This window comes from Oryza glaberrima, chromosome 12 (genome assembly GCF_000147395.1).
Source record: "Oryza glaberrima chromosome 12, OglaRS2, whole genome shotgun sequence".
In the NCBI taxonomy this organism is placed as follows: domain Eukaryota; kingdom Viridiplantae; phylum Streptophyta; class Magnoliopsida; order Poales; family Poaceae; genus Oryza; species Oryza glaberrima.
In genome coordinates, this window is record NC_068337.1 from 20871975 (window position 1) to 20894792 (window position 22818).

General features: G+C 42.5%; 2 protein-coding genes across 2 annotated transcripts; both read right to left on the reverse strand.

The window, feature by feature from the left end:
- Positions 1–1284: 1284 nt before the first annotated feature.
- On the reverse strand, positions 1285–4410 carry LOC127756938 (putative pectinesterase 63). The gene is made up of 5 exons (XM_052282322.1): positions 3880–4410; positions 3389–3578; positions 3036–3242; positions 2128–2372; positions 1285–1784 (listed from the first exon to the last, which is right to left on the reverse strand). Exons 1-5 carry the CDS (start codon positions 4314–4316, stop codon positions 1619–1621), a joined length of 1245 nt encoding a protein of 414 aa, XP_052138282.1. The 5' UTR covers positions 4317–4410; the 3' UTR covers positions 1285–1618.
- Positions 4411–11946: 7536 nt separating this feature from the next.
- On the reverse strand, positions 11947–14232 carry LOC127756761 (transcription factor JAMYB-like). The gene is made up of 3 exons (XM_052282136.1): positions 13807–14232; positions 13538–13667; positions 11947–12709 (listed from the first exon to the last, which is right to left on the reverse strand). Exons 1-3 carry the CDS (start codon positions 14060–14062, stop codon positions 12199–12201), a joined length of 897 nt encoding a protein of 298 aa, XP_052138096.1. The 5' UTR covers positions 14063–14232; the 3' UTR covers positions 11947–12198.
- Between the last annotated feature and the right edge of the window lie 8586 nt (positions 14233–22818).

Here is a 22818-nt window from a genome sequence, read left to right on the forward strand (position 1 = left end):
GTAACCAGTTCTACAGACTGTCCAGTAGAAGTACTTGCCAAAGTGTACATATTATAGTAGTACTATTGTAGTAGTACTCAGTAGTCAGTAGTAGTAGTCATCAGTATCAGTAGGGAGAGTTGTTATACCAGAAATCCACTTTAATGGCTACGGTTTTGGTCTGTTAATTAGGAATAGGGGGAGGAAGGTCATGAACAGGTTTGGAGTTTATACCTCACATGCCATTCTGACAAGCTGGAGTAGTACAATATTTAGTTCAGTGATGTACTCGTATGTACCAAAGCTTTTTTATACTCGAGGAGGTACCTGAAGATCATCACACATGCATCCCTACAGTGCCAATTTATGAAACCTCTCCATGGGAGCGACTCCCGGTGGGAGCGAATTTTCTAAGATTATTTAACGGCATTGTGCTTTCAATGGTAGGCGACGTACCCGTCGACATCAAGACGTCTGTGGTGACTTCGTCAATTCAAAGATTTGCCGGCCCAGTTTTCGAAGATACTCATAGGGGTAGGTTTGCGTGCGTGCATTTACAAGGGTGAGTGTGCGTGCATTGTGAATGTCTACGTTGTACTGTGTAATTAAAAAAATTATGAAACCTCTCGATAAATGTCATGTTTCTTTTATCTACTTCGTTAGATTATTATCGCGGATATTTTTTCCCACGTATCTAAAAGTATATTCTCTCGAAAACTTTCTTATAATATATTGATTGGATTGGTATCTTTTTCTATGTTAAGTTCTTAATCAAAATATTTAATTTATATCGACAATTACTTGGATAATTCACAACAATAATCCAGTCATTCTAACTGTGTCAAACTGGGCCTTAGCACTAGGAGTAAAAGGGCTATTTTTGTGTGATGCTAATTCATACCCTAGCAATTATTAATTTGTTAGTTTCAAATAGTAATTGGTAGCCATTTGGATTGTAACCAATTTTCACCAAATCTACAGAGTTAATGTCAATCTATCCAACTAAAAATTTAGTTGTGTCAAAACTTGTTGAAGATTTGATACTACCAAAATTTTGTTAGGGCTTCAAACCAAAATGATCCTAACAATATATATGTGCTTAATGGTATCCATATAGTATCATTATACTTGCATATTAAAATATTTTTATATGATGTTAATTTTATAGCTGTTAATCATATATATTATGGAAGATATCACTGGTCAAAGTGTGAAGACAGTATAAAAAGTTAAGAAGTTAATACGCCTAACCAAGAGATTAGTTAAGCACAACCGAACTAAGGCACTCCTTAAGAGAGATCTTCATTCAAAATATTCAGCTTCTCAAACAACACAGATTCACACTCAGATTATCAGAATCCGAATACAAAAGAAGCCATAAGCTTGTAGAACTACTCATTCCAGATTCTCATCAGCCGCTCCTCAGAACATCATGCTCCCCCCAATAATGCAAAGTATGTGCATGCATGCTTGGATATGATCTTCAAATCATAGTTCCAAACAAATAATAAAACCAACCTCTGCTTAACTGCAACCAGTCAAGAGGGTGTCGGCCCAATGGGCTGGAAAAAATCACGGTCCTACACAACACATGTTGTGGTTAGCTAGCCCAGCCCAGCCCAGCCCAGCCCAGGCAGAATTACATGCTCTTGGGAGGCGGCAGGATCCAGGAGTCGCCGTAGACGAAGTGTGATCCGGTGAAGGGCTTGGCCTGGATGTCGCTCAGCACCAGCGACCACCCGATCCTCTTGCTAGGCAGCGCCCCGGGCCCACTGCACTTGTACTCTCCGTAGTATATCCCGCTACTGCAGCAAGTAATAAAAATTATTATCAAATTAGACGGGCATTAGTGTCATACTCCCCTCATCCTAAAATGTAAATATTTTTGAGGTTGACACTGGTATTAATTAAGAAAGTATGTGAGAATGATTAAAGTGTGTGATCGGTTGAAAATAGAAAGTTTGAAATCAAATTTTAGCTATGGCTGATAAACTAAGAGTGTCCGATAACTTCACCCGTGGATACATACAACTAGCATACATGGACCTTGATCAGCAGAGCACTTGCCTACTAATTACCTCTTCTTTTTTAACTAAAAAGAGTTGATAGGGTAAGAGATCGATCAGAGTGAGATCAATTGTCACTTACTGCTCGGGTTTCTGGACTTCCCAGCCGTCCCAACCGATCGGCACAACCTCCTTGCCCATGGTGGTGTAGGAGTAAACCACCCGGGACGAGTCACCCCATGCCCGCCCCAGGTAGATCTGCCCAATGCCGCTGATCTTGCAGCGCAGGAAGGAGAACCCGGTGTCGATGGCCTCGGCGATGTTCTTGCTCCTCTGCTGCGCCGTCACCACCGCCACCTCCTTCGTCACCGACTCAATCGTGCAATCCTACGTGTGTATATATATATATACACACACACAATATAATATAGAGATTTTTACTCTCTCTGTTTCACATTATAAGATATTTTGGTATCTCCATCTCTCGTATAGATTTACTGGCATCCACATGAATTTGAACATATATATAAAGCACGTACATAGATACGTGCATTAATTTATTTAAAAGTTAAAACGTCTTATACTATGAAATAGAGGAAGTACACCTTTTTTTTTTGTTAATGTTAGAATTATGTTTACTTCACGAATACCTAGTAAGGACAAGGCAAAATGATTTAGGGGATTTATAGAATGCAAGATTTTTTTAAAAAAAAACTATATAAGAATTATTAGTTTAATATTTAGAGAATTGTTACTTCCTCCGGTCATAAATATTTGCCGTACTTTTGGATTTTGGATAAGATTTGGTCATTAACTTCTAAGATTTTGACTATTAATAATTTTGTGAATCCTTAGTTTACAAAGAAAGCAAATGACATACATAGATTTGCTTCGAAAATAACCACCATCATAATATCATAAAAACTATTAGATTTTATAAACTTAATACTGAGATAAAATTGCAGATCGATCTAGATCGGCTTTAATAATGTTTGGTCAAAATCTTGTCATAAACACAAAATATTTATGCCCGCGAGATATCGATTGTACCGCGTAGAGGGACCTGCCGAAGCCGAAGATGAAGTCGACGCTGCCACGGATGAGGCAGTTCTTGAAGTAATGGAGGCCCTTGTGGTCGTACAGCGTGTCCTGCCCGCCGTCGATGGTGCAGTTGTACATCGCCACCTTGCTCCCGAACACCCGCAGCGCCACCGCCTGCCCTCCATGCGCTCCCGGCGCCGCCATCGGCGCGTGGTTCTACTCATCATCATGCATCACCGGTGGCGAGGACGATGACGACGACGTCCTTGCGTGAGTCTAGCTCCATGGACGATTGGTCGAGAGAGAGAGATAGAGAGAGAGAGAGAGAGAGAGGAATGTGTGTATGTGTAAGCTGAATTAACCTTGAAGATGATGCCGGAGGCCATGAAGTAGTCGGCCTCGACGGCGACGGTGGCGGAGAGCATGGTGCCCATGGGCTGGCCGTCCTTGCCGTGCGTCGCCGCCCTGTCGTCCCACATGATCGTCGGCGGGCTCCTCGGGTTCCCCACGAACGTGATGAACGGCTTCGTGAACGGGATCAACAGCTTCTCCCTAATTCGATCATATATATATATATAATCCGCCATGATTTCATGCTCAGATTATAGATTATATTGCTCTCGTACGCTGTTGCTTTTTCGTATAACATTTGATCATTCATCTTATTAAAATAATATTTATTATAAATATATAAAAGTATATGTTAAGATTATAGTTATTTTAATGATAAAACAAGCCAGAATAAAATAAACCATATTAAAATGAATGGTCAAACGTTACGTAAAAAACTACTGACCGTTATATATTTTAGGATGGATGGGGTAATTTGATCGAAATGGATTTAGTTAATTACTTGTAGGTGCCGGGCCTGATGTCGAGGATGACCCTCTTCTTGTTGTACTCCGGCACGGCCTTGATGGCCTCGGTGATGGTCCTGAACTTCCCCTTCCCGTCGCCGCTCACCACGTACCTCGCCGCGCCGGCCTCCGCCGCCGACAGCTCCGCGTCCAGCGCCTTCACCTTCCCGGCGTACTTCTGCTCGCTCAGCACGTAGTGCTGCACGTTCTGGGTCAGGAAGTCGCTGAAGCTGCCCGGCCCGCCGCCGCCGCCGCCGCCTTTACCGCCGCCGGGCCTCGCCGCCGCGGCGCCGCCGGGGTTGATGGTGAAGGATTGCTGGTTCTGCGACGAGGCTGGCCGTGATGATGCTAGGAGCACTACAAGAACCACAAGAAATGTTGCAAGAACAGGTGAATTGTTATTGCTGCTACTACTAGGACTAATAATCTCCATTTTTCAACAAGAAATTATTGATCCTCTCTCTCTCAAACAAAGTAAAAAAATAAAATTAAGAGAGAGGAATAAAGTATTATTTTTTGGGGGGGTGTTATTGAATGGTGAAATGATTGGTTTGGAGATAATTTTATATGGGTGCAATTTGGATGTGGACTATATTTGGATTTGGCATTGGAATGGTTCTCCTTAATCCTTCCTTGTAGGCCACTGCCTGCACAATGTGCACATATCTTAATTGGAAAAAGTACACCAAAGGTCCCTCAACTTGTCAGCGAGATACGAAAACGTCCTCGAACCGTAAAACTAGATATACGAGGTCCCTTAACTATACAAAACCGGTCACTCGAGATCCCTCAGCGGTTTTCGTCCCGGTTTTGTCCTACGTGGCGCTTTGACCACGGTCGTCGGTGGCTGAGTCAGTGTGGGACCCACGTGGGCCCCACGTGTCAGCCTCTTCTTCTCCTCTCCTCTTCACCTCTCCCTCTCTCTTCTACATGGGCGGACGGCGGAGTGGCGTGCGGGTGGGCGCAGGCGGAGGGGCAGCAGCTGCACGAGCGGCGGCCGGCGGGGGAGCAGCAGGGCGCGGCCGTCACCGCGTCGTCGGCCGGATCTCCTCTCCCGCCTCGCGCCCGTTGGCCTCGTCTGGCTCTCCATCGAAGAGGATGCGGCGAGGAGGGAGTTGGCAGAGGGGCGGACGGGAGGATGCGGCGGCACTCGATCTCTCCGCGGCGGAGAGCGCGGACGGGAGGATGCGGCCGGCGGAGGCGGCGTGCGAGCGGAGCGGAGCGGAAGCGCTACGGTGGCGGCAGGCGACGCCCCACGCGGCCACCGCCACCGAACAAAAAAACAAGAAGGACGCTTCCGCCGCCGACCGCCGCTCGCCGCACTCCGGTTGCCGCGCCGCCGCTCGTCGCCGGCCACCCTCCGCCGTTCGTCGCTAGCCGCAGGCCGCCGAGCCTGAGAGCCGATGCACGTCGCTGGCCCCCAAGCCGCCGGTCGACGCCGGCAACTGTCCGCCGACCACCGTGCAAGCTAGCCAGGTGCCCAGGTCCAGCCTGCATGGCACTGTTACACGAAGAAAAACGGGAAAAGAGCTTACGACGCCAACCGCCGGTCGGCGCCGACCGCCGGCCACCGCACGCCGGACGCCGCTCACCGCTGCCCACCGCTCACCGCTCTTCCGATCAAGACTTCCTGAACTCTATGGCAGTTCTTGCCGATTATATATTCTGGAAATTACATCCTGATTTTTGAAACAATTAGGCAGCAGCACATGGATATATACACATCTACTACTTAACCAAAGTAAGCAGGCAAAAACACAAGATTGGTGGAGGAACTCTGATTGAAATATTGAATTAACCAAAGTAAACGCCATAGAAGCTTCAGTATTGATGGTCCAGGTGAGATGCATTGGCATATGGTTCAACAAGATCCCAGTTTTTACTGTCGTGTGGGTCGCTAATAGGGAGAGGTCAATCGCTGAGCCCGACGTTAACACAGCTCAAAAAATCACAAGAGGAGGCCTAGGAGGTTGCACTCCTCGTCGGCGACGAAGAGCAGCGACGACACCGACTCGATGGCGCCGGAGCGCGTCCCGCTTCTTGCTGGCAAGCTTGGACACGACGAGCGCGGCAGACGCCATGGCGGCGGCCTCGGCGGCGCCGTTCCAGGTGAGCATCTCCACCAGCCGGTCCACCACCGCCGCCGACGTGCCGACCCGTCGGAGCGCGGCCTCGCCGAGCCGCGGGTTTGTCGCGACCGTTCCAGGTGAGTATCTCCACCAGCCGGTCCACCATCGCCGCCGACGTGCCGACCCGCCGGAGCGTGGCCTCGCCGAGCCACGGGTTCGCCGCGACGTTGACGAGGATCCCGACGCGGCCGCGGCCGCCCGTCGCGCCATCCTCCTCGCCGGCGGCCGCCCATTGCAGAGAAGTCAGAAGTGAGAGAGAGAGAGAGACGAGGAAGGGAGAGGAAAGGGGAAAGAGGGAGAGGAGGCTGACGTGGACACCTGACATGTGGGGCCCACGTGGGTCTCATGCTGACTCAGCTGCCACGTAGGCTAAAACCGGGGTGAAAACCACCGAGGGATCTCGAGTGATCGGTTTTGTATAGTTGAGGGACCCCGCATATCTGGTTTTACGGTTCGAGGACGTTTTTGTATCCCGATGACAAATTGAGGGACCATCGGTGTACTTTTTCCATCTTAATTTTAGCATGCACCCCCAAAAATAGGCCCAATCTAATTAGTGTGGGCCGATGCATGCATGCCAGAGAAAATTATGGCCCATCATTGAATTTTTGTCAGTTAGAATAAGTTCACTTGAGTCCCTCAATTTACTGCAATACTAGATATGACGTATCCCTCAACTCTCAAAACCAGTGCAAATAAATTCCCAAAGCGGTTTGAATCTTGGTTTCGGTTGATGTAGCGTCTAAGAGCCATTGACGTGGTATTTAAAGTCAGAAAAACCAATGGGACCCACATGTCAGTGACGGTTCGGTTGAAAGTAAAAAAATTATAGTGGAACCCACGTCTCCTCCTCCTCCTTCCTCTCTGAATGTTGCTGCGTCCCCCTGTCGGTGCCGACTATGAAGGCTGTTCCCCGCGCACCATGATGGAGCAGAGGTGGTGCGACGATAGCCCCTCATCATCTCGGGTCAGCCTCTCCCCGTCGCTGTCCCCCTTTTGTTCTGATCCCTCCATCTCCTCGCAGCCGTCCTACCACAAGGTGGTGCTACAGTCGGCACACCGTTCCTCCATGCCGCCGCCATCGCCATCGCCATCACTTTCCCCAGCTTAGGTGGCGACCTATCCTAGGCAACAGGTGCTGTCGCCGCTAATCATCTTCAAGGGGCTCTTCGGGGTGGTGCTGACCTCGACAGCGAACAACTGGCTCCTGGGTGGGTGGCAACAACGCAGGTGTTCCTGGCGCCACTGGCTCACCACTGCGTCGCGCTAGCGCCCCCAACCATTGCTGGTAGGGCGTCCACGTGCCGTTTAATCCTTGCAGGCGTTTGTGAATAACAGCAGCAGCTACGAGGACATGGGACCTTGTACGATCCCTGACTACGTGTTCAACTTATAATATTACCTCCGTCCCAAAATAAGTGCAGCTGTGGGTATCCGTGCCCAACGTTTGACCCTCTGTCTTATTTGAAAATTTTATAAAAAAATAAAAAATAATTAGTCACGCATAAAGTACCATTCATGTTTTATCATCTAATAATAACAAAAATACTGATCGTAAAATGGTTTTAAATAAGACGAACGGTTAAAAATTGGACATAAAACGGTACAAAACTGCACTTATTTTGGGACGGAGGGAGTAGAAAAATCAAAACTCTTAATAGTTTTTTTTTTAAAAAAAATTGACCACCCGTGTTCAACTAATCTCGAACTATTGTACTAAAACCGCAAGTGATCAAGAAGCAAATTAAGATTGTTATTTCAACTTCCTATGCTTTATTACGAATACAAATGGATTGAACACGTGTGTTTGGAACAATTTGGTAAAAAAAATGTTTGTTTAATTGAGAACAAGTTGATTGTGAAATTTTTAAACAATTTCAGATGTAATGTCTTTACATGTACTAGTTATATTAGGGGTAAAATAAGATATTACCAATAGCTAAAAGGACCACCATATCTATTGCCTTTTTTAAAAAAGAAGTGACACTGATGCAAAGCTTGATTACTATTACTATACTGAAAGATATACTTGTCAATTACGCATGATTAACTGACCGTATATACCAGACTAACGCCGACCAAGAAGCTACAAATTAAAGTAGGCCGGTGAAGCTACTAACTAACACAACATTCTAACTCAAACTAGAGCACTTAGATTAGTGATAATTAGGTCCGTACGACAATTTGTCCTAATGACGTGGTTAATTGGCCAATGATCAACGCTTCCTGATTTATTTTAGAACCTAATTAATTAAATAATTAGCTCGCTAACTACCGACAGAGCATGATTCTAATTGTTTAATTAATTAAGCAAAATTAAGCGCGTGCATGCGTGTGCTTCTGATTAAGCAGACCAAGGAGGAGTAATATAATCTACTTTTGATAGTCATATTTCATCTTGGCATATAGACTAAGAATAAGTAATTGTACTTATTATCCATTTAAACATGTTACCGAGAAAGTCATTAAGACGATAGGTTGTTAGATTGAAATATACATATCAAAAATAAATTTTTTAATTTAGAAATATAATTATCAAAAGTGGACAGGGGGAGTAATATACTCTAACTCAAGCTAGAGCACTTAGATTAGTGATAATTAGGTCCGTACGACAATTTGTCCTAATGACGTGGTTAATTGGCCAATGATCAACGCTTCCTGATTTAGAAGCTACCAATTAATTAATTAATTAGCTCGTTAACTACCGACAGAGCATGCTTCTAATTGATTAATTAAGCAGAATTAAGCGCGTGCATGCGTGCTTCTGATTAAGCAGACCAAACTTAGGAGGAGTAATTAATATATAATGACGTTGACCGTTGACTACTCAGCTCATGCTGACGTGGCACGGCGGCGGCCGGTGGGCCCGGCTCCGGCGCGTGATGTGCGGGTAGGGTGACGTGGCGCGTCGAGCGGCATTAATTTTGTTCTTCGTCTCACTGTGCTTTGGCGGTTTTGGTTTTTACGCACGTGGTGCTCTTCCTTTCTGACGTCAGCTTGTGGGCCCCACGTGTCTGTCACTCTATCCGGACAAGCAACGACTTCTAGAATTTTTTTGACCGTGCATCTTGTAGTCAATAGGTTAATTATGGAGAAAATACAACTACTACTAATATAATATGCAAAGAGGAGAATGATGAGCTTAGCATACGGTTTCCTTGATCGGACCAATGAATTCCAAATCAAGAATGTACCTTGATAAGAGATTCTACCAAACCCCAATCATTTCATTTAGGAAAAGGTACTAAATATCTCGTCTGAACTATCGAGGTCTATCAAATTACCCCTAACTCAAATACGAGACGTTTTACATCCTCAACGTTTATTATCAACAAAAATAATTTACAAAAAAAATTATATAGGTGTTCTAATTAATTAATGACTTAAAAGCTAATGCTGAAAACTAAACTACCATGAAAAAGTAATCAAAATTAACTTTTAGAATTTAAATTTTGGATACGGCTGATAACATGAAGAGCAAACAATGTATAATCAGAATGATTATTACAGGAATGGATGAACATCGTTTTAAGTCGTTGAAAGTACTGCTTGAATTACCCAAGATTCAGGTTTAGCATCATTAGGGTTATTATTGCACGAAGTGTTGAAAATTGTTTTAACTCGTTGAATACTTTTGCGCAAAATTCAAGTTTAGCATCATTAGGGTGACTATAACAGCAATTATTAGTATTCATTCCTGGATGTTTTTTTAAGGTCTTAATATAACAATTCTTATGCTTGACGACATTAATTAAAGAGAAAATCTAAAAAAAATACCATCGACAAACTCCCCAATTAAGAAATGCCATTGATGAACCCAACTTCCTGTAAATGATATTGCACAAATGTTTTTGTTCCAAAAATTCTATTGTCATTAAGTTTCCGTTAGCAACCCTTCGATAAATGCTATAAAAGACCATTTTACCCCTATGAATTGTTGAAAGTTGATTATAACTTTTGTTCTTTCCATCAATTTCCAATAATTTAGTCTAAAGAGCAACATATAAATTAATGTAAGGTAACGGAAAGTAAAATTTTTAATCAACTTTTCACCAATTCGTAGGGGGTAAAATTATCTTTTTATAGCACTTAACGGAAAACTTATGACGATGGCATTTCTGGGAAGGCACTCGTACGATAGCATTTATAAAAAGTTGGTTTCGTCGATTGCATTTCTTAGATTGGGACGCTTGTCGATGGTATTTTTTGGGATTTTATCTTAATTAAATTACCAACAATTATTCAAAATCCTGCATTTCAATGCACCCCTAGCTAAATCCTATGCTTGACCAAAATTCAATCAAATGATGCCACGATTCGATGAAATCTAGACACCATATAAGGATTACAAGTTTTTTTAAGAAAAAAATAATAAAAGCTTTATTGAACTCAATCAATTACATAATTAAGGAGATACAACTATACTGAAAACACTCAATCTCTACATAACTAAAATGCACACAACCAAAACACGCACCCACACACTAGTTTTCATCAAACTAACAAGCAGTATATGAAAAGTTAAGGATAACCGATCGGTAAATTAGATCGACATCCAAAGCTTCTAGGTAAAACACTTCTCGACAACCCTCTCCAACTGCTGACATGCCACAGCAAAAAAAAAAAAATATTATCCTGGCTTCTGAATAATAGCATACGTACAAATCAGCCAGTTAATAATAAGAGGAATTAATAGCTCGATCGAAAGCTATTAATCGATATAAATCAAATAGAACGACGACATACTCCGTATATATGCTATGATCGGTGACAAAGCACATTATATTACGAGGAGAAGACAAGTGCATGACATCCATGTGCCTAACCCTAAGCACAGCCGTCTTTCATGAAGCAATTGCAGCATGCTATGTGCTTCCATATTAATGTAGAGGTTTTATTTTTTGTTATATATCAATTTCCTTTTGGCCCATGAAAAAAAAGGCTCTTAATTAAAAGCTATACCCATAAAGTGAGCTTTATTATTTCCAAATTGATGTATAGTTGATGTCACCACTGGAGAGATGTCATCTTATTCTTTGTTTGCACCACATGCCTAGTGCTTTGCACAAATTGGGGAAGAAAAAGAAAAGAAAAAAAACTTTGATGTCCCTTTGAACCAAAGATGAGGTTGGGTATCTCTCCACGTGGTTGGAGAATGGAACTTAGTGGAGATTGAACAGATGATGATCTCTGAAAAAGAATCTAGCTAAGCTGTGCTATAGAATGCATGAAGAAGCTATCTGGCTTGGAACTGCAAGTCATGTTTTTATATATAAATATATAAATGAGTGGTGATATGATGATCTAGTGTTTCTAGGATCAAAGGAAAAGTCCTGCCTATCTTATCCTTTTGTACATTCTTTCTTTTCATACTATATATATTATTGTGATGAGCAAGAAAGCACCAGAAGGCGGTGGGTTATGGATCATGCACCGAATGCTGGTATAAATGTTTGTTTTATTTTCATATGTTTTCTTGAGAATAAATGTTACTATTCAATTCAAACATAAACAGAGTTAATTAGTTAATTTCTCATAATACATATAATGTGCTAATATATATACTTCCCCCGTTTTATATTATAAAACTTTCTAGCATTGCTCATATTCATATGTATGTTAGTGAATCTAGACATATATGTGTTCCTAGATTCATTAACATTTATATAAATGTAGACAATGTTAGAAAGTCTTATAACCTGAAACGGAGGGAGTACAATCTCTGAATCGAATTACATACACTAAGATGAGTTTTACACTTCGAATTCGAGAGGGCGGGAGACCAGGATATAAATTAAGATCGCCAATAGAAAATAAAAAATAACTCACCATATAATATTAGGATATGCAGTATATATATAGTTTTTGACATACAAATAAATTGATAGGGAAAAGGAAGCGAATTAAACAGTAAAAAAAAAAGGTGCCCAAAAGTTGTAGTAATAATCACGTCTTCTTATATGTTTTACATTGTTGGGACAACATATACATATGTGTCAATCGACATCCATAAAAAAAAAAGGAAAATCAAAGAACAAATTTACTTTTTTTCTCTCGTAGTAACTTTTGAAGTTAGAATAAGCTGACTCTAATCTTTGTTCCACGAGTTATCAATCAATATTATAAAATGTATACTCCTGTACGTATGTGTATATATAGCCACAATACAAATTAATGCAAAATTCACTACATCTTCCAAATGTCCTCCAAGCTCCAAAAATTCTCGGAAATGCCCTCAGAAAAGCCCTGAACCCAACCAACAAGATCTGGATCCTGAAACTGGCTATGCTCATGAGGATGAAGCTGCTGCTCTGACTCATAATTACTACAAAACCCTTGATTTGCTCCCTGCATCCAGTAGTAGTCCCCACCATTCACCATCTCATTGTCCTGCACATTTGCATAAAGGCCCCCATCGTATGACTCCGATGTCGCGAACGAGTCCGACGACGACGACGTCATCACTGGCATCCCATGAGCATCGCCCATGGCAGTGGTACCATTATACCCATGGTGATCACCGAGCTGGCTTGCATCGGCGAGGCGAGGCATCCATAGATACCTCATGGCATCCTTGAACCTAGCACTGTTGGCATCGCAGTTCAGCTGCTTGGCATGCTTTTGCACCCGGGTCCTCCAGTAGTTCTTGATCTCGTTGTCGGTCCTCCCTGGCAAATGTTGCGCTATCTTCGACCACCTGCAGATAACCAACGCATCCCCAATGGGATCAAAATGTAATTAGAAAAAAAATTGATGGTAGGGAATAATCACACAAGAAAAAAGAGTACAATATAAGCTAAGTTGTGTGGCACTAGACTAGTGGAGATATATGTAGAGAGAGAGAGAGAGGAGGAAGGAAGAGAGACGTGCAGCTTTAAAACCCGTGCAGCTTTCATGCACTCTGTTTATGTGAAAGTGAGAGGCATCTTGGTTGTACATGCTTAGCTAGCCGGCCTAGCTAGAAGCTTTAGCTTGATGTATATATCATTGTATCTATCTTTTTCTCCATATATATGTTTGCAAATCAATTAATTAAAACCAATAATGCATGCATAATAATTAATATTCCTCTGTAGCAATAGAAGACTTGTACAATATGAACTGTGCTAGTATCTTGAACTATTGTGTCATATCTAAAGCTAATATTGTCAAAGTATGTTTTTGTGTGGCATCCAAGTGTGTGTGGCCACATGTATATGTGTTCATATTAAATACAGCACGTGACATGCGACGTGTGCACACATACCATGTATGGTCCACAATTGATGGCCATATATATACCATCAAGAGCTAGCTAATGAGCCTACAAATTAAATTACACCTGATATAGTGATTTACATGCCCACAAATAAACTATTTTAATTAATCAATTATAATTACATGCCTCTTTTCCAACCCTCCTAATTTCCTCCAATTTATTTGGAGGGATTTTTGTTGTGTCAATCATATCATAAAAGGTTTCGAAGGTTCAACCAGATCATGTCCTAAACGTCAAATATTTATGAGCGAAGCGGGTAATAATTACCGGTTGCCCCATCGGGAGTGGAGGTCGAGGATGAGCAGCTGCTCGTCGGCGGTGAAGTTGCCACGTTTCACGTCGGGCCGGAGGTAGTTCAGCCACCGCAGCCTGCAGCTCTTCCCCGTCCTCTTCAACCCTTCATCGATCGATCACAAACATCAAATCAAACTTCATCAATTCCATATATAATTCGAATCAAATCGACATCCGAATCGATCGATTGACTACAACTTGATTTGATTTGAGATTGAATTGATTTGATTGGATTAGATTACCGGCGGCGCGGGCGAGGGAGTTCCAGCGCCCCTCACCGTGGTCGGCGATGTAGTTGACGAGGGTGAGGTCCTCGTCGACGGTCCACGGCCCTCGCCGGAGCTCCAGCTGCAGGTCCGCGGCCTCCTCCTCGGCGGCGGCCTCATCCTGTAGTGCCGCCGCTGGCCGCCGCATCATCGTCATCAGCTGATCGGCCGCCGCCTGGTCGTCGACGTCGAGCTGCGCCGCCGTGCTCCTGCTCCTCTGCGATGCTGCCATGGCACCGGCCGACGAGCAGCTCAGCTAGGTCTTTTGTTGCAGGAGGAGAGAGAAAGCAGCAAGTAGCTAGATGGCTCTAGCTTAGCTTAGCTTAGCTTAGCTGAGAAGTTGTAGAGAGAAAGAGAGAGAGAGAGAGAGGAGAGAGATGGATTGGTGGGAGAGCAATGGCAATTGGCAACTGTCATTATATAGTGTTGAGGAGAGAGAGAAAAAGAGAAAGTTGTGTAGTCTTGAGAGAGAAAGAATGAGCATGTGATAGAAGTGTGTGTGTGAGAGAGATAGTCTCCGAGGAGAGAGACAGAGAGAGGATGACATATCACTTAATTTTATCAGTATCCTTGAGGCCTTTGATCGATCTGTGTGATTACAAAACAAAATTTTGGCCAAAAAGGAACAAACTCATTTTACATATTACTGTTACATTTGATTTAGACCCCCAATTTATATATAGGAGCGATTACTTAACGCTATAATTTTCCGAGACCCAATTAATTAATTCATATCTAAAGGTTGTTTTTTTAGTTCTTTTCTTAAAGATCTCGAAATAAAATGGGATCATTCCTTTCGTGAAATTCTACTTGCCACATGTCACATCTTCGTTGTCAAAAATAGTACTATTGTAGTTAACTTATTGTGCACCGATCTACATATTATAAGCGAAATGGCTTATTTATGATCGAAAATAATTGTCAGTAAAACATTTATATACATTTTCTTAATGATTTAAAAGTAAATGTTAAAGAATAAACTATGATTAAAAAACCCCCAAATTACCTCTAAAATAAAGTTTTAAAATCCAAATTTTTGCTTCTGCTAATGATAAGCTGAAGGCTAAACGCTAGGGTGATACAGCTTCCATAATAGCAATATAAAATAAAAGGCTAATAATAACCCATGTTGCATGTGAGCACTGCCCAAACCATTTTGGTTAAGATGTTGCAACCACTCAAAAAGTAGGCTTGCTATGAGTCAATTAACCATTGCCCATGCATGTTAGCAACCAAGCTAGCACAAGCCACATCCACTTCTCCCTTCTCTCTCTTTCTCTCTATATTGCAATCTCATCGATCCTTTTGCACATGCTGTGCTTAAAGATTGCCATGTAACAAAAACATAATAATCACTTTCATCTCTCTCACATCACACTTCTGTTTCTAACACCTTCTAAGCTTAATTACTTGCTTTTTAGCACATCGATGCATGAGTAGTTCCCACGTGAACAATGCAAGGAGCACTAGCTCTACATATATTGCCACCTTTCAATTCAGTCAGTTACACGACCATGTCAAATGATTTGCTCCATTAGCTGCCTTTCCATCTCTCCCATGACCATTCAGAGAGAGAGAGAGAGAGAGAGAGAGAGAGATGAATTGGACACAAGGGAAAGCTAGGTTTTTGGGGATGCTAGAAATGGCTAGGACAGGCAACAACTTTCATTTCTTTGATGCATGACACACAAGGGAGGCTAGCTAAGAGATGGTAACCACCACATGTGTATTACATTCATCGAGAACAGCTGGTTGCAACAAGGGGAAAAAAACTATGGCCATATGCTTTCCATTCCTGTTGATTGTAATTTCTTAATTTTATCGATACCGGCCAGTAGCTATTACCGATCGTTTTCTAAAGAGGGGATCAGAGAGAGAATAATGAAAATAGAGGAGAAGAGGATGACCTTCTGTTTAACCACCGTCCGAAACCACATAACATATTTTTTTTAACGTGTACGTAAAAGCCTTGCACATCGATATATTAGCAGGAATAAGGAGATTTTACCGATATAACATGCTAACGCAGATCATAGGGGGTAGAGGGAAGAGGGAGGGCACGCTAGATGAACTAAGGAAGAAACCAATCTCTTGACAACAACGAGGAAATGAGAAAAAGGCTAGTGACTAAGCGCCAATAAGATTGTTCAAAACCACGTAATTAAAGAGGTTATTTTAAATGGTTCTATATATAGTAGTTAGCAAGTTATTATGGTTTGATGATATTTTAAGGTTAAATTGGCTAACCTTGCCTATCAGCAGTTGGATCATATGGTTAGAGAGTATTTTACCCAAAAAATATGGGACGATCTTAGTCCGCGGATCGATGATTCTTAGCACTTATTCGTAGCTAGTTAAAACTTTTGGATATGTGCGTTATTTGGATTATGTGCATCTTAACTAGCTATATACATAGGCCAAAAGCGATCTCAAGATTGTTGTATCAACTTGATGTAATTATCCTGATTCTAATAAAAACTTTCTTTATCTTTTTTTTTGGGAAAAAATTGACCACTGTATGTAGTTCAGACTATATTGGAGTTCATTTTAACGATAATTGTTTTTACTGATTATTTTCGGCCCAAGACTTAAACTCGAGGGAAACTACATGCAAGAGGAGACACAAATACAAAACATTTTTTGTGGATACGCCCCCTATTTTATTGTAGGTGGGCTAAAAGAACGTTAGCATGTGGAAAGATTTGGATGTTGTTCGGTTAAGAAAATTGATTTTCACATGCGGCCCTCTTAAGAGGCCTACTTGGTACAAGACCCGTCCCTCCCTCCTCTTCTTTTCTCTCCTCTCTTATCTCTTAAAAAAATCTTCTTACTCAGTCACTCTTCTCCCCTATCCTTCCTTATCCTCTCCTCTCCTCTCCCCCTCCTCCAGCGCCCCCTATTCTCACCCCCTCTCTCTCTCCTCACCCAAGGCCGACAGGAGCGGTAGGGATTAGGGTGACGATGGCAGGTGGACCTGGCACCAGCGGACGGGGCAACGACGGAGTTGGCTCCTTCTCCCTCTCTCTTACTCTATCCTCCGCTCCTCATCCTTATTCTCTCTCTCACTTTGTAGGCAGCAGAGGTGCACGAGGAGGCCGACGGACTGTAGCGATGATGGTGGCGAATCCAGTGGTGCGTGTCGGTGATATGGGCCCTGGGGTATCTGGACCAGAGGGAGGAGGCTGCCCCCGGTAGTCACGTGGCTCGACCCCCTCCCCCCGAGGGGGGTCGGGCCCGAGGCAGGGCGACGACGGCCCCCTCTACACCTGGGGGTCGGGCTACCTTGACCCCCTCCGCGCGATGCAGCACCCACCTAACTGCATTTAAGGCAGTGTGAGCGAGCGCGCCGCACCACATTAAATGCGGCGCATGGTGCGCCTGACCGGATTGAGACTGGTCTGTGACCGGTCTGCGACCAGTCGAATGACTGATGTGGGCAGGTAGTGCGCTTATGCACTGGTTGCATGTCTGGCGGCGTGCCGCCTGACACCCCCCGTCACGTCATGATGGTGAGAGGCTGCTCAGCCTCTCATCACAGCAGGAGATGGCTTGCCAAACTCAATCAGGGTAGGGTTTCCGTTTCCCAGCGCAAGTGAGGACCCAAAAGTCTTCACTCATTAAATGTCGAATGACATGCGTGTTCCCCGTGTCAGTCGGATAGATTTGACGGGTCCCACGTCGGAGCAAGGCGTGCGAGAGACTTCCAAGGCAAGCAACAAGACATGCATTTAATGTGATTATCCTCCCTGAATAGGCTGGGTGGGCCCCTGTGGTAACTCTTTGAGATATAAAAGGAGATCCAAGCCTACTTAGAGAGGGGAGGAGCCCTTTTTCAAGAGAACAGTTCCCTGCCCCTCATCATCAACACGTTCTACTCCAACAAGGAGATCTTCTAATTTCTTCCACAATCAGCTAAGCATAGGAGTAGGGTATTACACTTCTCAACAGCCCAAACCTGTATAAACCCCTTTTGTCTCATTGTTCTCAAGGGGCCCGACCCCCTCTACACCACACTATTCACCAAGCTCCCGAATCTCACTCGCTGCCCCCGGCCGAACCAACAAGGGGCCTCACTGTCCCCCGCTTGAGGATTTCACCCTCCGACAATGCGCGAGGAGGCCGATGGACTGCAGCGACAATAGTCGCAAATCCAGAGGCGCGCGAGGAGGCCGGCGGAGGAGGCGTGCATCGACGGCGACAACGGCGCCGCTTCCTCGGGGCGTCTCTACCGCGTCGAGAGCGGCCGACCCCCCTCGCGGATCGGGCATTGCCGACCTTCTCCCTCACGGATCCAGCGCCGCCGACCTTCTCCCTTGCGGATCTCACGACGGCGGCGGCCTTCTCTCTTGCGGATCTGACAGTGGCGGCCTTCTTCCTCATGGCCGGATTCGGTGTGCCACTGGCCCTAATCTAGCGACGGTGACGGCCTCAGGAGGGGCTGATCTGCTGCGGCGAGCAGCGGACTGCATCAAAGACGACGATGGATCAAAGACGACGATGGCTAGAGTGGATTTGAGCTAGGGTTTCAACTTTCTGATTTTTTTTTTGTGATTTTCTTTTTGCAAGCGAACGGCTTAACTAACTGTGTGCTAAAATCACTTTTCGCATGCGGTTGTGTTGCCCATTTGCAAAAATCACTTGTAGCTGCATGCAAAAATGTTTTCTGTAGTAGTGACACTATTGATTCCTTATTACTATCTCAAGCTGTTTTTTCCCGCACCGGGGGCGGGGGGGGGGGGGGGGGGGTGGGGGGGGGGTTGGGGGGTTGGTTGTGAATTCAACATAAATATATAATTGTATTTTTCAGTGTTGAGTGGCTATATATAAAATATATTAATTGGATCCAAAATTAAGGTACTAAAAAGGTTTTTTTTTCCCAATAGCATTAGTAATAATCAGCTGGATAAGCTTGCTTTGCTTTTAATTACATATCCGAGATATATAGCTACTTGTTTCCTTTAGATATTTAACTAGGAGGGAGGAGCTAGCATGATCATGTGCGAAGAAGTGTGCAACAAAAAATATATATAAAGGCATAAAATTCAATGCAAGTCACATCACAAGAGTATAATGCTCTCTCATCTTTTTAGTTATGGGAAGGCATGTGTTATTGCTTATTGCTTCACCCACATCCAATTAAATGATCCAATTTAAGGTTGCATCCCCCTCTGCTTTCTCTGATCTACCCAAAATATGCTTTCTACAATCTACATGCACAAATCGATTGAGTACACATCAAAATGCAGCTAGCTGGCTACAGGCAAAGATTCCATTGTGATCATCCATCTATATATCCATCCAAATTAATGTACAACTGGGATATATGGATCTATTACAATTATGGATTGCACAAATGCCCATATGCACATATAGCTGCAGCAACCAACAAACTACTTGCACATCGGTGAGTCTTTATACGTACTATTTTCATACACAACCTCTACACCTACAATATATATATATATATATATATATATATATATATATATATATATATATATATATATATATATATATATATAAAGTAATGTATGTGTTTGATTTAGATTGTGGAGGACATGGTGGATTACTCTTATTTTACGACAATTATTTATGGGTAAAAAAAATAAATTAAATACTAAAAAAAGTAAAAAATAGATCTTAAAAAGTATTCCAAGAAATTTCTATATAGATTTTTTTTTTAAAAAAGTGTGTACCATTTAGCAGCTTAAGAAGCATGCTCGTGATAATCTAATAACTGGGTGCATGCACTTTAGAACCTGTAGTCAATATATAGTACATGATCATAACTTATTGTACGCACTTTAGAGACTCTAACATGCATGTGCCAAAGTAAAACTTAAATTTTACTAGTACACTACTACAAAACATCAAATAGATGTCGACACTATAGGTGTCGGAAGTACTAAGACCAATACCTATAGGCCTTTTTCCACTTCCTCGGGTCGAAATCGCAAAAAAGGCACCTTTAAGCAATTATAGGTGCCGGTTCTAAATAAGAACCACCACCTATTCTATAGGTGCTTAAAAAACCGGCACATATAATATATCATAGGTGCCGGTTTTTAAAAAAACCGACACCCACAGAAATCAAGCCGAGCCGGAGCCGAGCCGGCGGGCCCTACCACGACGAGCAGATAAGGTTGGTCTCTCGTCTCCTCCCTTCTCTCTTGCTCTCTTCTCCTCCTCTCCAACTCCCAGTCTCCCACCTCTCTCTCTCTCTCTCTCTGAGGCGGCGGTGGGCTAGCCGCGGGGAGGCGTTGGCCGGTGGCAGGCTCGCGGAGGGTCGCCGGCGGGAGGCGATGTTCTAACCGCGTGGAGGAGTCCTCCCCTCCGCCAGATCTAGCGGGAGGGGAGACGGTGGCAAGGGCGGTGGGCTTGCCGGGGGTAGGTGGCGGCAGGCTCGAGGAGGGGAGGCGGCGGAGGGCTCGCCGGTGGGAGGCAGTGATCTGCCGTGGGGAGGAGCCCTCCCTTCCGCTAGATCTGGCGGGAGGGGAGGCGGCGGCAGGGGTGGTGGGCTCACCGGGGGTAGGTGGCGGCAGGCGGCGGGCTCGCGGAAGGAGGCGGCAGGCTCACCGACGACTGACCGTGCGATGGCGACGATGGTGGATCTGAAGAGGTGTGATTCTTTTTTTATTGCATAAATTTGAGTGTCAAAATTTGTGCTGTGGATGAATGGATAGTGATATGTGGATGAATCCATCTGTGGATGGATATGAGATGGATGGATGATGATATTCTTGTTCATTCTGTTCATTCTTGTTCTTGATGTGGTATGCATGCGGATGTGTTTGCTGTGGTGTGGATGGATGTGGATGTGGGAAGAGGGACTGCTCGGCTCGATGTATCAGCTCGATCGGGAAAACCGGCACATAAGTGGGTTTCCCAACCGGTTGGAAAAACCGGCACATAAGGGGGTTTCTCAACCGGCACCAATTTATATTTATGTAGTAGTGGTACATGCTTAATGTGACTTATTAAAGGTTATCTAGCACAGGTCCTCTTAATTCCTCCTCATGAGTCCTATGTGGAATAAACTACATTCGTTCAAAGAAAATGGAATAAACTACAGTCTTATGTCTGCACTTTGGTTAAACAAAAACGTGTTCTCCGTTGATTATATTAGTTAATTGTTCTTTGTCATCACAAAGAGATAAAATTATATTGTATTGTACTACTAAGTTTCAAAGTAAATATAGTAGCCATGCGTGAGCGTGTACGATATATATTTCTCTAAACGCCAGAGAGAGGCCACTATCTTGGATTCCTGCAGCATGCATGCATGACTTGCAATTGTAATGTATGTCGATCATCAGGTATGTGTGCATGCATGCGAGTACCATTTGACGTCGATATATCTCCATCTTGACACATATCTTCTCGTGATGTTAATTACTAATAAATTAGCATGCATACTGCCATAGTTAGGTAAACCAATAAATAGCATATGTAAGTAATAGTAATAGGGACATGGGGAAAATGGCATCAACTGCACCTCAATTATGAAGTTAAGTACTGGAGCCACTGGTTATTAGCTACTCCCTCCACGTTAAAAAAAAGGTAATTTTAAGTAAGGACAAGATCTTAAAAGATTAACTTTTTACTATTACTTCCTTCTTCATCCCATAATAAATTAATTTAGATATGACACATCATAGTCCTATAAATCTGAATATGAAGAAATATTTTCTATTATAATATATATATATATATATATATATATATATATTTGAAATTAATAATAAATATATAATTCTCTATGCATATGGTCTCCGTATTTATAGGGCAAATATTTTAGTCTAGTTATCATAGTTAAAGTTTTTAAAGATTTATATCATTCTTGTCTAAAACGATAATTATTTTTAAGAAGCAGGGAGTTTATGTAAAGATCAACAATTTAATTATGTAATAGTTCGATCGATGTATTGATTATACAATTTAAAAACTTTTTATCATCAAATAAGTACTGAGATGTATAATAAACTAGATGAATACCCTGCTACGTTGCTGCGGTAAATTAAGTTGCATAATATATACAAATATGATGTAATATGATTACTAAAATTAACAAATTAATACTTATGAATCTTGAGCCTATAAATAAATAATTGAGATCGTATGGTGTTACGAGAGAAGAAGAAGAGACAATTTGAACCATAGATCTATCATCTAAAGGTTAGAGATAATAGGGGTGATATGACTTAATGAGAGGACAGAGAAATATCAATAACTGTACTTAGTGGGGATTAGCTATATAAGTATATAGGATTAACACCAAAAGTATATATGATACCTGACACCTCAAAAACATTGTTACTTTAATGGTATACTTTAATTAACCCAACTGATCATTAAGTGTAATTTTTAGTGCACTATCTTCGGTTTTCTAGTGTCGTCGCTGATTTTTTCACACGCTTTACTATTCATCTTATTAAAAACATAATTATTTTTTACTTATTTATAATTGAATATATTTTTAGCATTGCTTATTTTTTTTGCATATTTCATATTTTTTTAAAAATAAGACTGATAATCAAACTATGTCAAAAATCTAATAATATCATCCATTAAAAATTAGATGGAGTTATCCATGCGCATTTAGTTAGCTCTGACATCACAAGGTATGTAATTAACGTTGACTCGTTTATATTAATTAACGAAAGCATGAACGACTCACGGAATTGCGACATGTACTAATTAGACTGACATGACGAAAACATGTGCAAACTCAAGCAAGAAATCAATTAATAACTAATTAATATTTTTAACATCATCCCATTCACCCGTAAATGCATAATCCAAATTGTTGACTTAATTCAAATCATAAGCCTGTTGATCCAGGCACAAACAACCTAAATTGGCAGGTAATATGCAACTAATATATATTCGACACGTATGGATGAGACAAGAATTCTCCCAAGAGAAGCAAACGACGACCCAATAATCAACCAGACCAGATTCTTTTGTGACAAATTGAACTAAATTAAA

Excerpts from the sequence above, each read along its gene's own strand:
- LOC127756938 (XM_052282322.1), bottom strand. The coding sequence starts at position 4,316 with ATGGAGATTATTAGTCCTAGTAGTAGCAGCAATAACAATTCACCTGTT. Across the intron at positions 3,243-3,388 it reads CCTCCGGCATCATCTTCAAG|AACCACGCGCCGATGGCGGC; the intron begins GTTAATTCAGCT and ends GATGATGAGTAG. Across the intron at positions 2,373-3,035 it reads TCGGCAGGTCCCTCTACGCG|GATTGCACGATTGAGTCGGT; the intron begins GTACAATCGATA and ends ATACACACGTAG.
- LOC127756761 (XM_052282136.1), bottom strand. The coding sequence starts at position 14,062 with ATGGCAGCATCGCAGAGGAGCAGGAGCACGGCGGCGCAGCTCGACGTC. Across the intron at positions 13,668-13,806 it reads CTCCCTCGCCCGCGCCGCCG|GGTTGAAGAGGACGGGGAAG; the intron begins GTAATCTAATCC and ends CGATCGATGAAG. Across the intron at positions 12,710-13,537 it reads CACTCCCGATGGGGCAACCG|GTGGTCGAAGATAGCGCAAC; the intron begins GTAATTATTACC and ends GGTTATCTGCAG.